The following is a 16,285-nucleotide window of genomic DNA, read 5'->3' as shown; positions in this document are numbered from 1 at the left end:
GTGATTAATCGTGTATACGAAAAGTGAAAACAGAACTATTACTTGGTACCAAGAATTAATAAAAGAATTAATATAAGATTTTTTTATTGTAATTTTGATTTAATATGTAAATATTATTGTAAATATTATGTGCACATAATAACATAATAGGGGTTAATATGTAATACAATCTAAACAATTTAACGTAAGGTAAAATAACGTAGATAAAATATTAAGGTAAGAAATAACATAAGGCATAATGAAGGAGATATCATATTACAAGGGAACAATCAGGATAACCTTATAATATGCTGATGTTAGGTTAGGTTACTAAATTTTTTTTACTAAATATAAGGAAAAATGTTCCAAAATTTTTATAAATATGTATAGGTAAATAGTAAATGTAAATAATGAATATATGTACAGTAATCAGTTGATGATGACAAGAAAAATTTTCTTCTTTCGGAAGGGAAGAGTAAAAACAGTTCATGTGATTGATTGAAAACGAACAGCACTCAGAAAATTTTTCTTCTGAGGGATAAGGATGTAACGGGATTTAATTAAGAATCAGATTCAAGTAATCTTTTTAATAACGTGACACACATTTGCGAAAATATATTATTTTTTTACGACATTGAAAACATCGTTGTAACGACACTCTGACCTAGTAAAATTTGCAATGTAGTCGAAAGATTATTAAATAACGTGTATCAATTAACAAATAACAACCGCATTATAATAACAAACTCACGTGTGTTAAATAGCTGGAAATCACGGGATTATGAGCATTATCATTATTATTAAGAATGAAGAATCAAGAGAATGGTCGAGGTTAATATTGTCAACGTCAACTGAGTACTATCTAGTATTGTACTTAGATAACTAATAAACCAAATTATGAGTATCTAGTGTGTTTTAAATAAATGTACCAGACGATACCTTAAGTGAAGCGTTATTTATTACAAGGGTAAAAATACTTTTTTATGTCAGTTATAAGTAGAGGATAGTGAAATTGTAAAAAAAGATTTTTTTCACGTAAAATTTTAACCTAACAGAATTATTGACTTATCACAAGGGGTAGTTTAGGTGTGAAAAATTACTAGGGTGGTAATAAATTCGTAAAAACCTAGCAAAACACTGTGGTATATTATAAATATGTTTTTTTAATTCTGCTAGCTTGAACCGCAAGCCAGCAGAATAGCTCTCCTTAAGGGTGGTTTGATGGTGAAACAATATTAGGGTGGTAATAAATTAGTGAAAAATGGGTGAAAAAACATGCCATCAACAAAAAGGTTTTTTTTTAATTCTATCTTGAACTATCTATCTTGAGCTATCTTGAACCTTAAGCCAGAAGAACCGCTCCCATTAAGGGTGGTTTGGTGGTGAAAAATTATTAGGGTGGTAATAAATTAGTGAAATTGGGTGAAAAAATATGTCATCAACAAAAAGTTTTTTTTTTGAATTCTGCTAGCTTGAACCTTAAGCCAGCAGAATCGCTCCCCTTAAGATTGGTTTGGTGGTAAAAAATTATTAGGGCGAAAAATGGGTAAAAAAATATGCCATCAACAAAAAGTTTCTTTTTTGAATTCTGCTAGCTTGAATTTTAAGCCAGCAGAATCGCTCCCCTTAAGGTTGGTTTGGCGGTGAAAAATTATTAGGGTGGTAATAAATTAGTGAAAAAATGGTGAAAAAATATTACGTAGGTTAAATTGGATTCCGCTCATGTGTCCCCGCTAGCTTAAGGGTCCTTTTCAAGGAAGTACAATCTTAAAACCGTTTTGTTGTTAACATTATTTTTTAAACGTTTTGGTTTAACTGGTAACATATTTTATTATAAAATCTTGTCAATATGATTGACAAATGTCTTCCTATCCTATTCATTAAAATTTAATGAGCATTTATATCTGCAATTTATACAATCAACAAATTTGGGACACTTTGCATTGCATTGTTTAAATTTGTTATATGGCTCACATTTGGAACATTTCTCTTTAGTAATGTTTACTTTCCAGTTCTTTTCATTTCGTTTTCGCCTTCTTGTTAATGTACATTTTTTGGTATTTATTTCTGTAGCTTCAGCGGAGTCTGACAAATCGGAGATATCTGGTGTCGGAGAAAGAGATGAATTCGGTGGTCTGAAACAGGAGTCCATATCTATGTCATCAGAAGAAAAATCACTGTCACTGCTTGATGAATACGGAACGATTTTTAATGTACTTCGTTGTCTTTTAGCTCTTGCCTATGTCCAGCAGTAGACGCAACATCGGGCTGAATTATTGTGATGATTATGAATTACTTGGATAACAAATATAACAAGTAATATGTGTTTCTTTACCCGATCTGGAACAGTCTTCTCAGGCTCAATGTGACCAAATAACTCATTGACCATGGTTTGTATGGTTCCGGAATTAATTTCAGAAAACAATAAATTATTTTTTATCCCTTGTTGATTCTGGAAATTAAATACAAAATGCAGCAACTACATATACAACTTATTATAAAAAAAAAACGTTTAAACACTAAGTAGGAAGTAGATATTTACACTTTTTGTTAGTGTCATTGGTTCTTCATTTTCTCTATGTAATACACTTTACCATCCTAGTAGTTCTGGAACTGGGAAACATTCGTGTAATACGATTTGGAAATCTATGAAATAAAAATTTAATTGTTTTAAAGTAATTTTAAACTATTTCATGATATTGATATTGTAACCGTTTCAAAAGATTTAAAAGAAACTCATTATATATTTCGATTATTTTTTTTAAATAAAACTTCTAACCCCATCTATCTGTCAAGTACCTACTTGTAGCCGACTCAAGGTTTCTTCTGTAATTCCCAAATATATCCGGTAGATGAGCATATTTTTCAACTTGTCGCTCACACCCAATTTCCAGATTCAGGCGCCATGACAGCGCTTCGCTCTTTTCTGTTAAGACCGTCCAACCGTTAAGACGTGTTTTATAAAGTGGGTCTCAATTCAGAGGTGAGCAAATAAATCCTTTTCTTGTCCATATTTCAGATAGATATTTATTTTTTTAGACCCTCATTGGAGAGGCTATAATGCTGATATTATATTTCTAATACTCGTCGCAAGATAGTATTGCTATGGAGTTATTCCAGATCATGGCCCAGTAGCAGTATCTTTTTTTGGAATCCCTAACCCCTCTTATCTAGGATGGTGGTGATTTTATATAGTACGTAGCTGAATCAATGGTTTATTTGGTGACTTATTAAATAAGAAGAGAAACAGAGCAGATTAAGGTTGTACCAATTTTTATTATACCTACTTTCAAGACAACAGAAATGATTATGAACTCAAAAAAAAATGAAAATATAGTGAAGTGTTCTAATTTAATTTAAAGGTTTATTTTCTTCATTGTTCCTAGTTGATAAATAACTATATTATTTTCAATGTAAACAAATTTCGAAATTTGGGGTTAATATATATATACATTCATTTTCTTTATAACCAATTCTTAATTTAATACGATACAAAGATTTTTTGTTTATGATAATGTTAACATAAAATAATATTTTGGAATCCCTTTGGGATGACGTAACTTTTAATGTTTTCTTTTTGTTCATTGCTAAGAAATAATAAAGAATAGTTTTCTTGTACACTTTCAATAAATCTTAATTTTTTTTTGCTCTTCCCCTTTGAGGATAAACCAGGGGTGGCGTCCAATAATAAATTATAATTTCATATTATCTAATTGTGCTTGAATTTAAAATACGATATAGTTTCTATAACCCCGCCCTAATTCTCTTCGACAACGAGCGATTCTGGCCTTGTAATATTATTGTAGCACGGTAAATGTTACAAAATGGCGCCCAACGTGGGGCTTTTGAATATTCCTGTATCTTCAGAGTTTTTTTCAATATTATTAGTTGTTTTGTACCCCCCTGTATATGTGGTTAATTAAGTCTGTATGTTTTGAATCATTTTTTTGGTTAAATTGTGTATTTGTTTTATCCAATTTTTCATTAAATCAACACTGCTATTTTAGAATTTTTTGCAAAGTATTTATATGTATTCGTTTTTAGTTTTCGTAAAATTACGTAGAAATATTTCCGTCTATTTTCTGAGATCAAAATAAAACGTATTTGGAATGATGTGATGTAAACATTCACTGCTTAATTTCTTTTTGTCGGTATTCTTAATGCGAACGATATTAATTTGTGTATTTACAGACTCGTCTAAAAAATAAACATTCCATGTTAGAAATTTTGTTTACGTTCATGAAATAATTGATTTGGTATCTAAACGCTGGCCTTTTCTTAGAAGCGTTTGTAAGTAATATAATATTTCGTCGTTCTTTTTTAGTGTTTAGATTGAGTGAAACCTTGAAATTATTCCGGCTAATATGTCTCGACAATTTGTATAGTCCTCAATTCTTTTTCTTTGCAGTTCAGTCTTTTGTTTATAGAAGCATAATAATTATATTCCTCAATGTGTTTATTTTAAATAAACGAAAGGCTCTTGTTATTTGAAAAATCAATTAAGCAAATTCTATTTATGGTTTAATTTGTAGCAAACAACTGCGAATTATATCTATGTACAGGGTGATATAAAATATTATTTAAATATTTTTTTGATATAATATCTGTTATCTGTTAAATTTTCTTTTTAATTTGTTTTCGTTTATTTTAAAAATTTATTTTTTCATAGTTTAACTTTTTCGTACTTTGAAAAGAAAATTTTATTTCCTGAAGAGGAAAATGCTTTCTATATTTTACAGTCCATGGTTTTTTTGTTTTACATGTATAAGGAAGTAATGATATGACTTCGTTTCTCTCTGCCTAAGGCGTCTTTGTTGAGAATATAGAGCGGAAATATTGTTATTCTCCTTCTGTTATGTTAATTTTATGTCTTTGTGTGGTCAGATGTAGTAGAAGTATGTTTTTGGTACTGGAATTTATTGTTATTTGTGGTTTTATCTTTTTTTCTCGAGATGTCCTGTAGGACGTACAGGCACGTGACCTGTATTATTGTATCTTGAGTTATTTGTGTTGATGTCAGACTACTGGTATACCCAGCAGCTTTTTTTTTGTCGTTGACATTTTTGCGGTCTTCTAATAGTTTATTAGACCACATATATCTTTTTGCTTTGAGACTTTTGGCTAAGGCTCGAAAGCTTTTATTTATTATCTTGTGTTCATGATATGGTACAAGTGAAGGTTGAAGTAGTTTGCTGTTGTCTATTGTGACTCTTTGTATAAACAGAGGTGAAACAACCCGCTGCCGCCTACTGTGAATTTATCTTTTATCTTTATGTCGACGTTAAGACCACGTTTGTTTAACAATTGAAATAGTTCTGGTGCTACCGTAAATGACCCACTGAGAATTAAAAGTTTATATTATTTTGACTCTATTGGAGTTCTGCTAAAGAATGGTAAACATTTCTTTGTGATTTGTATGACGACCATATTGGATTCAATTAGGTGTCAAAAATGTTTTACTATTCAACTTTTTTATTATTGTGGTGTGTTACATCCAACATCATGATTTTTTATTATTGACGATGAACTGTAATATTTTTCTATTTCTTTGGAAGATTGTAATAATTCTTCCGTTCCTTTTAAGTCTTATCGTAAGTTTTGTTTCGTGGAAGACTCCTACGATTTTTTTTTGTTTCTTTTGGAAACAACAGTTTTAGACTAAACTGTTTGTGTATCGATTATGGCTTGTATGCCATATACCCCTTTTCTTTCTGCTTCTCCAAGATTGTGTATTAACGGTTTGGATTTATTTTCTTCTTTTGTCCTTTTGCCAGTCTTCTTGCTTGGAAATTTTCCGCTGTGATCAATCACAGAGGATATTCTTATGGAACTATTGGCCATCCTGTCTTTCTCTTCTTTTGCGTTAGTTCAATTTTCAACCAGTGGTTGGAAATTCATTAATTGCTTGACTGTCATAGTCAACTTTATTATTGTTTGATGCTATTTAGGTTGTCTACCTAGTGGATAACCATAGCGAAGCTTGCTAAGACTACTTAGTTGGCCACCCGCCTTTGTTGAGCTGGAAGCATCCCTCTTTTCGCTCCCAGAAACTTTAACACTGGTCTGTTCCACACTTTTGGTTAGGTTAGAGCCATATTTATAGAAATCTGCCATTGGTCGTTGTGCCTAATAGCCAACGAACTGTACCTGATGTCGATTCATCAAATCGAGCATCCAGTTTAATTTTGCATGTAAATATGTCGTGATTTTTGTTTATTTTTTATTGTTTTATTTAGACCTAAAAGCTTATCAACCAGTCAGTGTTTCGACAGATAATTTAGATTTGTCTGAAAACGAATAAATCGATTTTCTTAAAATTTTATTACCTTTCTTCTAAAATGTTCAGTCCATTCTTAATTTTTAATTTTTTAGTTGATTCCCTTTACGCCTTTGCGTACTTAATCTTTGCTACCTTCTCCAGCGACTATTCAACCCCTCCGTGGCCCGTGTACAGGAAGAGTTGCGCTAACGCGAACTTTATCCTGGAGAGGATTCGTTTCCTTTCCAAATTTTTTTGGCGTGGGGTCAGTACAGCACTGATACCCTAGTACTTAGTACATTGAATACCACTTTGCTTCGGCAAATCTGTCCCTTAGTGCTTCTTTCCCTTCAGGAAGTTGACACGTTTCAATTTTTTTTTTAGCTGTCTCGACAACCCTTGTTTTATGTCGGTGGTGTTGACTATTAGTCAGGGAGCATCCTGCTATAGTCAAGTGGATTAGTGGACCTATCCCTATTCCAATTAATAATTTTGTGTATCTCAGATGTTGTCGCAAAGAGACGAGCCTCTGGAAGTAGTGTAGGAGACTCCGCACGTCGATCTCCAGAGCAACTCAGTTTGGCTCGCACCCCAGTTCGTTGAACTGTTTTACACTTTTTATTATTATAATATTGATCATTTATTGTGTTCAATATGTCTGTATATATGTATATATGTCGTATTTCTTTTCGACATAAATTTTATTTTTATCTTATCTTATTCTACTTCGGTATTATTCTCTCTCTAGTTTGTATTGATCGAGATCTTGAGTTTGTGCTACCCCGACCAAAAACCTATATTGATTTTAAGGGTGTTTGCAAAATTTAATCTCATTTTATTTTTAGAATGCCTTGGTAGAATGTGATATTTTTATGCTTATGTTAGTTTATATTACAATAAATTGTACATACCTTTAGTTGTCTTCAAGTGGATACAAAATTCAATTTATCTTATTTTACGGATTTATAAATCCAAGTAATTTTTTTGGTATCTATACCAAAGATATCAAGATTCCTCTGTCTAGTTACCAATGATAGTTCATTATAGTATCTGTTCATTTTGCCTAAGTTTTACTCTTAGTGTGCAGACCTTCGAATTTCGACTCTCTATTCGAAACCCCCCAAAATAATGTTTGAAAAGATTATTGCTGTCTAACATCCTATATTCTGAATGGCCAGACACTGAGGAAGGCTAGGGATGAAGTAAGCGGATTCCCGCTAGTTGACTCGTCGGAATGATAAGCCATTCATAATTGTATTTCAGTAATAAATCTAGAATAACAGCCTCCCGCGTCAGGAAACTTTTTTTAGTTCTCCAATACTTGTTTAGTTATGTAATCTAGAATTATTTAGACCCTACCCGAAGTTGACCCTACCCGAAGTTGACCTACCAATGTTGTCCCTATTATAGGCGGATGATACACGTTAGTTATCACAAATTCTAGTTGTCATACTAATAACTAAACATCAGCTTTTTTTTGTTTCTAAATATAGATGTGTCTTACAGAAATTCTGATGTCTACCTTTCCCAGTAAACTTATTAAGGCTTGTCTTTGTAGAACTTTAATGTACCCAATTTTGAACTATTAGTAACTCTTTCCTTTTATTTGCGTATTTCTAAATGTGTCTATAATGACGCGCTGCGTTATTACCTTATGTTATTCGTGGATTAAGTCATAGATGAAAGACTCTATGCTTCCGAACAAACGATGACACTTTTGTATTTTGTATCTTATGGCGTTAATGATACGATTGTATTATTATTCTTATGTTATTCGTGGATTAAGTCATAGATGAAAGACTCTACGCTTCCGAACAAACGATAACATTATTTTTTTTTGTGTTTTATTGTGTTAGGTCTCATAACGACTACGCAGTAAATTATCTGTTTTGTATCTTGGTGACAACACTAGTATGTTTTGCTTTATATTACTTATGAAATTTCAAATAATAATATCTTAATTATATTGTTTCGATTAAATGCGAGCATTTGGTCTCAAATAATGATTTGTAGATATGTTTTGTTTTATTCCGCTTTGTTCATGATATTGGTTATAGGTGAAATACCCTATGAATTTTGAGAGTGAGAATGCAATTTTTTTTTGTTTGCATTTTTATAGTTGAGTCATAAATATTCTATGCGTTCTGTTTCGCTTTGTTCTGAAATCTTTGAGTTGTTCCCACGTGAGTTGTGAAAGAAGGATTCTGTGAGTCCAGATTGTAGCTACATTTGTCCATTCTGTTTGTCTTACCTCTCCGTATATCTATTCCCACTTTTGAAAAGGTTAGTATGGTGTGCCACCATGCCTAGTCCGATTCCACGCTGGTACCCAGTTGAAATCGTGGGGAGGGCTGTGTAACCGTTTCAAAAGATTTAAAAGAAACTCATATTAGGTTTGTTCCAACACGCAATTTTTGTACGGTCCGAAAACCGTCACGAAACTACTTGTACCGTTTTTAATGCGCATGTTCATCATTTGTATCGTCTGATGACGGTAATTTGTAAACTGATGTTGGAACGATTTTCTAACAACTGAAATAATTTGGTGACAATTTATTTTTTTATTTTATTTATTTAATTATTAATCAGTAGTTTGCACAAATTTAAAATAAAGACCAATCTACCTAAATAATTCTGGTTTTTCACCCTAGGTTCGGCTAATAACTCCAAATCATCCTCACTACTATAATAATCAGAAAAATCACTAATTCCTTCATCGTCAGTCTTATTTATAAAGTTATAAATAACGAGAAACAAATTATATATAAATAAATAATAAGTCTATCATAAGCATGTGATAAAATCGTTAACCTAACTTCTTTTTTCTGAACAAATTTAAAGAAGTAGAATAAAATCCTAGTGCGCAAGTCATCCCAACCAGTACATGCATTTGCCAGATTACTGAAATTATCGTCACGAAACCGTCACTGGGTGATCATAATTTTTGTTGGAACGGTCGGAAGGACGATGAGATGAACGATCATATTTTTGTTGGAACGTATTTTGTTTAGTGCGCAGGAGCGTAACCGTTACGTGACGGTTTTTTGTTGTGTTGGAACAAACCTTATATATTTCGATTATTTTTTTTAAATAAAACTTCTAACCCCATCTATCTGTCAAGTACCTACTTGTAGCCGACTCAAGGTTTCTTCTGTAATTCCCAAATATATCCGGTAGATGAGCATATTTTTCAACTTGTCGCTCACACCCAATTTCCAGATTCAGGCGCCATGACAGCGCTTCGCTCTTTTCTGTTAAGACCGTCCAACCGTTAAGACGTGTTTTATAAAGTGGGTCTCAATTCAGAGGTGAGCAAATAAATCCTTTTCTTGTCCATATTTCAGATAGATATTTATTTTTTTAGACCCTCATTGGAGAGGCTATAATGCTGATATTATATTTCTAATACTCGTCGCAAGATAGTATTGCTATGGAGTTATTCCAGATCATGGCCCAGTAGCAGTATCTTTTTTTGGAATCCCTAACCCCTCTTATCTAGGATGGTGGTGATTTTATATAGTACGTAGCTGAATCAATGGTTTATTTGGTGACTTATTAAATAAGAAGAGAAACAGAGCAGATTAAGGTTGTACCAATTTTTATTATACCTACTTTCAAGACAACAGAAATGATTATGAACTCAAAAAAAAATGAAAATATAGTGAAGTGTTCTAATTTAATTTAAAGGTTTATTTTCTTCATTGTTCCTAGTTGATAAATAACTATATTATTTTCAATGTAAACAAATTTCGAAATTTGGGGTTAATATATATATACATTCATTTTCTTTATAACCAATTCTTAATTTAATACGATACAAAGATTTTTTGTTTATGATAATGTTAACATAAAATAATATTTTGGAATCCCTTTGGGATGACGTAACTTTTAATGTTTTCTTTTTGTTCATTGCTAAGAAATAATAAAGAATAGTTTTCTTGTACACTTTCAATAAATCTTAATTTTTTTTTGCTCTTCCCCTTTGAGGATAAACCAGGGGTGGCGTCCAATAATAAATTATAATTTCATATTATCTAATTGTGCTTGAATTTAAAATACGATATAATTTCTATAACCCCGCCCTAATTCTCTTCGACAACGAGCGATTCTGGCCTTGTAATATTATTGTAGCACGGTAAATGTTACAATATTACATACCTCAGAACTTGTAGAAGGTTTTGATGAATCAAAAACTTTGTCTGCATAAGTTTTTCTCAGTTTGGCTATTATTTAGGGATTTATTAAAATTAAACTAAGCGTAGTCACAAACTTACAAAGAGGCGGCATATATTTACACTATATTATACTTTTAACAATTTTAATAACAACTGCACACAACCATAGAAACTAAAACCTAACCTCAAACTCTCATAAAGTACGCAGCTGTCAAAATACAAAACCCGTGTTAAAAGTTTTGCCATAGAAGTAAAAATCATTAAGTGCAACCTGACTTTTACTTCCCAACGAAATGTAAACAAAGTGCACTGAATGTTTTTTACTATTTTATAATTGCTTTATTATTGGACGTAGCACCTAGTGAGTTTTACCACGCGAGAGTTTAGATGTTAAATGTTACTTACTGATACAAACATGGTTTTGAGCTAAAATGCGACTTAGTTAGTTTTACCTCTATATAGACGATTTAAAAGTACCCAGTTGTAAATTTTTATATATAAATGTTTACAAACATGAAAGTTATAGCGAAAAATTAAATTTTAAATTTGCACTTTAACACCCTGGATCTTTCTTAATGTCAACATTTTATTAAAGCGATTTGGCTTAAATCGTAATATTTTAAAGTGTAGAATCTACTGTTTATTTTTGTACTATTATTTAAGGACCACCCTGTATATAGTATCAACTTGCTTACATAATTAGGGTTACAGTTGTTGGCTTAATTAATGTAATTTGATATTAACTATTGTTTGTATTATGTGTTCATTGTTTATTTCATGTTGTTTTTAGCTTTTAGTTTTGTTAAAACAAATACCTATGTAATGTGGCTTGATGATGTGGCATATATTGTAAGCCTTGAAATCAGTAGCCTTTAATTCAACTACAATAAAAACTACTTAAGATTGTGAGAATTGACGCATCTCCTATACATTATTAGTCACTTCAAAAAATCTTACCTGGACAACCTCAGGTTTTTTTTCTTTAATGACAGATTTTTGTTTCACTACTTTTTCCTTGGATGCCACAGGTTTGATTTCTTTTGGAGTTTTTTCCCCTATAGGAAAATCTGCATTTGTTAGATTTTTATATTCAACCTTAAGGGCTAGGAGAACTTTTACGGCGGCATCTACTTCTTCCTACAACATAAACAATACACACTCCTGTTATTATGCCCTCTAGTATGTTTGAAATATTTCTCTGTATAGCGTGTAGTTCGAATTAAGAACTTCTACTCACTTTAATATAGTATTTCTGATAGCCAAGCCATCGAGATATTAACTATTAACAATATTGTAAATATAAAAAAATAGTTGGTACATATAGAAATAAAGCTTCAAAATGTGTAGCAAAAAATCAGTAATATCGGTCAACAGTACAAGAATTTACGCAGGCATGGAAAACTAAGAGCGATTAAAAAGGGTAGACATGATTAATAAATGATAAGAAGTGACAAACAGATGATGACAAATCTTGTAGTCAGCGAAGATATATGCGTAGGAACAAGATCCATAGACCAGGTAATGGCCTATAAATATCTAGGTCATGAGATTCGCATAGGAAAAGATAACCAAACCGTTGAGCTTCTCCGTCGTATAAGACTGACTTGGGCAGCCTTCAACCATATTTTCAAATCGTCTGATATACCAATATGCCTTAAAAGAAAAACGTTTAATCAGTGTGTTTTGCCAGTGTTAACTTACGGTGCCGAAACGTTGACCATGACAAGGAGAACAGTTCAAAAGATCCGTGTGTGTCAAAGGGCGATGGAGCGTGCTATGTTGGGCGTTTCACTACGAGACAAGATCCCAAATCGCCAGCTACGACAAAGAATAGGAGTGGCTGATGCAGTAGAGAGAGTAGCAACACTAAAATGGAACTGGGCAGGTCACGTGGCTCGAATGACAGACAATAGATGGACAAAGCGGATACTGGAATGGAGACCAAGAGATGATGCCTACCGAAGTAGAGGTCGTCCACCAATACGTTGGACTGACGATCTAAAACGTTGTCATAGGAATTGGATGCAAGAGGCACAAGATCGAAATAGATGGAAAATTATGAGGGAGATCTATGTCCATCAGTGGATAAGCGAAGATTGAATGATGAATTAATAATTGTACAAAAATGACCCTTTCTGTTTCATAAATCCCTAACAGAAAAGTTTCAACACATTGTTTCTACTATTCTTGCCCTGAAACTTTCTTCCTCTTCTTTTAACATCAAGTGGTGGATATTTAACATCAAGTGGTGGATGTTAAAAGATGAGAAAGAAGGTCTACTCAGGGCAAGAATAGTAGAAAAAATGTGTTAGAACATGAAAGGAAGTCCTAATAAAATTTTGAGGAAAATGGCCAGTATAATTAGAGATACTGCTATTGAAATACATGGAAAAACGTCTGGAAAGAAGTTTGAAAATAAAGAGAAGTAGTAGCAAACGAAGTCTAAGAAAAAACAGAAGTGAATATAAAATTATATAAACAGTGACAAGAAAATAGAATGGACACATCTTCAAAACTATACGATCGCCAAAAGGGAAGCGAAAGTAGCAGTGTATTCAGATCTATAAGATCAACTTAATACCAGGGAAGGAGAAACAAAGATATATAAAGTAGCCGAACATAGAGCAACAAATTTTATTAGTATTTTGAGAACGATTTCCGAAGGGGAAATCGAAACGTCAAATAAACTTAATTTTAAAGTAAAATTATGGCTTATTTCCAAAAAAATAGTAACTTTCGTTAAGATGCGACAAGAAAATAAACCCTATTCATTCTACAAATTCCCAATCGTCAATAGAACCACGTGTAAGCCAAACAGGGTCGTACTGATGTACGACCTATGTATCATATGATTTTTAAAAATATTTACTTTTGAAACTGTTAGTGTAAGAATTTCTTGAAAATTAATCATTATATTACAATTAAACTAAACTCTAAAAAATAACACGACCAGTAAATAACTTACCAATAACTATAACATAAATATAACACAATATATTAACTTAAAAATCAACACGATACAATCTGAATTTAAAATGATGGCAAGTTGGGATCTGTAACATGAGAATCTGTCTAATAAATTATATTTAATAGCCTCTTGACGAATGAGACGGCGAATATCAACACGTGCTCATGTTTACTGATGGGAATTTGGTAAACGAATAAACTTTAGCTTCACAGCTTCAGAACAGCTTAGATGAAGATTTTTGTTATTAAATTGTTTTTTTTTATATTTGGGTTTTTACTTCCAATTGGCTTGTATGAATCTAAATGTAATACAGAAGTAAGATATAAACCACGAATAACCCTGAGAGATTAATTTATAAAATTTATTGTTTTTTTTTAACTTTTGTATGATAAGCAAAATAGATAAAAATTTCAGTAAAGTGAATCTTGATTATCTTCTGTTATGTTCTATTACCTGGTAACAACTGTCGCCCAACGTGTCTGCCTTAGAATATCTGGTATTGCATTTGGAATCACGAGTGAATGGAAATAGTCATAGATCTGTGTTAGGAACTTTTCGACTTTTTATAAATATGGCAACTCTGCGTCTGCATGTGCGCAAATTCAGAAACCAGAAGACGACATGCCTATTGCAACGGCGACGCAGACATCAAACAAGACCAATAAAAAAACGTAATCCCAGATGTCGGCATAATTGTACCTAAACAGTATTCTTAGTGTAATATACTCTTACCAGCGAAAATACATACAGTCCATTCGATAGTCAATTTTATTTTTATCTGCCTAAAGATAAAACCTAACAGTCTGCAGTTTTGTTTACTCGTATATTTTAGCATTCTGGCATATTTGAATCCTGACAAAACGATATATTAACAATTTTTACTTAAAACCACTTTATGATATTCAAATTTTATTATTGAGCAATAATACAAATTTAAGAGGGAGCACATTTTTATTTTAATTATCAATTTGTCGTCTATCCGTCACTGAGGACCAAATAAAGATGAAAATAAGAGAAGCAAACAAGAATCAACAATGCTGGAACAATTGTTTCAAATGATGAAAACAATGAAAGAAGCAAATAAAAAATAAAATGAAGAGAATAGAATATTGGCAAAAAGGCAAGAAAATGTTTTACAGAAACAAGCAAGTCAAATGGAAGAAGAAAATAAATAACAAATTGGAGAGAATAAATAACCACCGAACGACAAGAAAATGATAAGAGAAACAAGCAAGTGCAAGCAATGCAAGAAGGAAATAAACAATAAAATCAACAGATTATAAAGAATAATGAAAAGATGATAAACAATTTAAAAGAAGGAAATAAACAAAATTATATAATGATAAAACAACAAGAGGAAATTTTCTTGAAATTTCAAAACAGAATGGAAAAATATGAAGAGAGTATGAAGAGTTATCTAAAGGAAATGCAAGAAGAGATAAACCAGTTAGTTGAGGAAACTGAGAAGAAATTGGAAACACATAAGGAGGTACAGAAAAATTTTCAAAAATATTGAAAAGGTGAAATGGTCGAGAATGCTTTAAAATGAAGTATGGCAAAAGTGGAAGAAAAATGTAAGAAAACAAGTAAATGTCAAAAAGAAAGAGACCGTCAAGAAGTAATTGTATACAGCCATAGTGATAGCAGGATCCAGTTTGGTGAGGACACCAGAAAACAACACCAATAACTTTCATCAAAATCCTAAAAAACAAATTCCAACATAAGCAAAACTTTGAAGACTGCAAACAAATTAAATTAAGAAACCATTTTAAAGACGAAGCTGCTTTTAGGTTTGCAAGCAAAGAAAATGAGCTGAGTAGAATGGGAAATACAATGAAAGATCAGATATATATATATATATATATATATATATATATATATATATATATATATATATATATATATATATATATATATATATATATATATATATATATATATATATATATATATATATATATATATATATATATATATATATATATATATATATATATATATATGTATATATACAAACAACACAGTTTATTAGGGCTGCAGTCAGTAGGTTTGGCCGGGATGTTATAGAAACACTCTATTGACTTTTGGTCGAGCTTTCGGAATTCTTTTATTCCTTCTTCAAGACACTGTAATTAGAATAAAGTGTAAATATTTACAACATATATCAAATTGTCATTACAACTTAATAGTCGTTGAGATTATTTTTCTAAAGCTACGATACTCAACATTAAAAACACACATATAAAATATAACATTTAAAATAATGGACAATATACATTTTAAAACTTAGTTGGAAAGTTAAAATTTTTTTTAGTGACATCTTTTCATGGTGTGTTTTGACTGATCCATAGCAGAAAGAAACAAAAATAGTGTGATTAAAAAGTAATTAGGAGTTCTTGCTATTATATTAATGGAAGTAGTATCTTAAACCTGTCTTGATAGTATGCAACATGTTTTGTATGCAGGTGTATTACGGTGTGTATATGTAAAAGTAAATCTTTATTTTATTTTTGATGTTTTGTCAGTAAGTAACAATAAATGTTGCTCAATTTATCTATGTCTGACTTTTTATTTACACAAGACTTATTAGATTTTATGAAACACATTTCCAAGAAAACACGTTTTGAATGGTTTTTTTCCTTAGCCAGAATACAGGAATCCTCGAAATTAAATTCATGTTTTAAAGTTAATGCATGTTCTGTGAGCGCACATGCGTTTATCTTGTGGCAGTGATAGCATGCTAAGGACGGAGTGGTATCGTAAACCTTGTTTTAGTAACCGTTTCATAAACTTTTATTCTCAACATCCATCTAAGATGAAAACAAATTTGGTTTTGGCCCTTAAAACTAGGGTTATCAACTTATCACACATCGAGTTCAGGGACAAGGGACTAAAAAAGTTGAG

At 31.5% G+C, this 16,285-nt stretch overlaps 1 protein-coding gene across 2 annotated transcripts in view; it reads right to left on the bottom strand.

Moving 5' to 3' along the window:
- The window catches only part of GluProRS (Glutamyl-prolyl-tRNA synthetase), a 432,648-nt gene that overhangs the window by 251,122 nt on the left and 165,241 nt on the right, over window positions 1–16,285 (bottom strand). For both annotated transcript variants that reach the window (XM_072529836.1, XM_072529837.1), the window contains exon 14: window positions 11,371–11,550. In XM_072529836.1, the coding sequence (XP_072385937.1) occupies window positions 11,371–11,550 (180 nt within the window). The remainder of the gene's footprint in view (window positions 1–11,370; window positions 11,551–16,285) is intronic.

Source organism: Diabrotica undecimpunctata, chromosome 4 (genome assembly GCF_040954645.1).
Source record: "Diabrotica undecimpunctata isolate CICGRU chromosome 4, icDiaUnde3, whole genome shotgun sequence".
NCBI classification, from domain to species: Eukaryota; Metazoa; Arthropoda; class Insecta; order Coleoptera; family Chrysomelidae; genus Diabrotica; species Diabrotica undecimpunctata.
The sequence above is the reverse complement of the archived record's forward strand: the minus strand, read 5'-3'. Positions and strand labels throughout refer to the sequence as shown.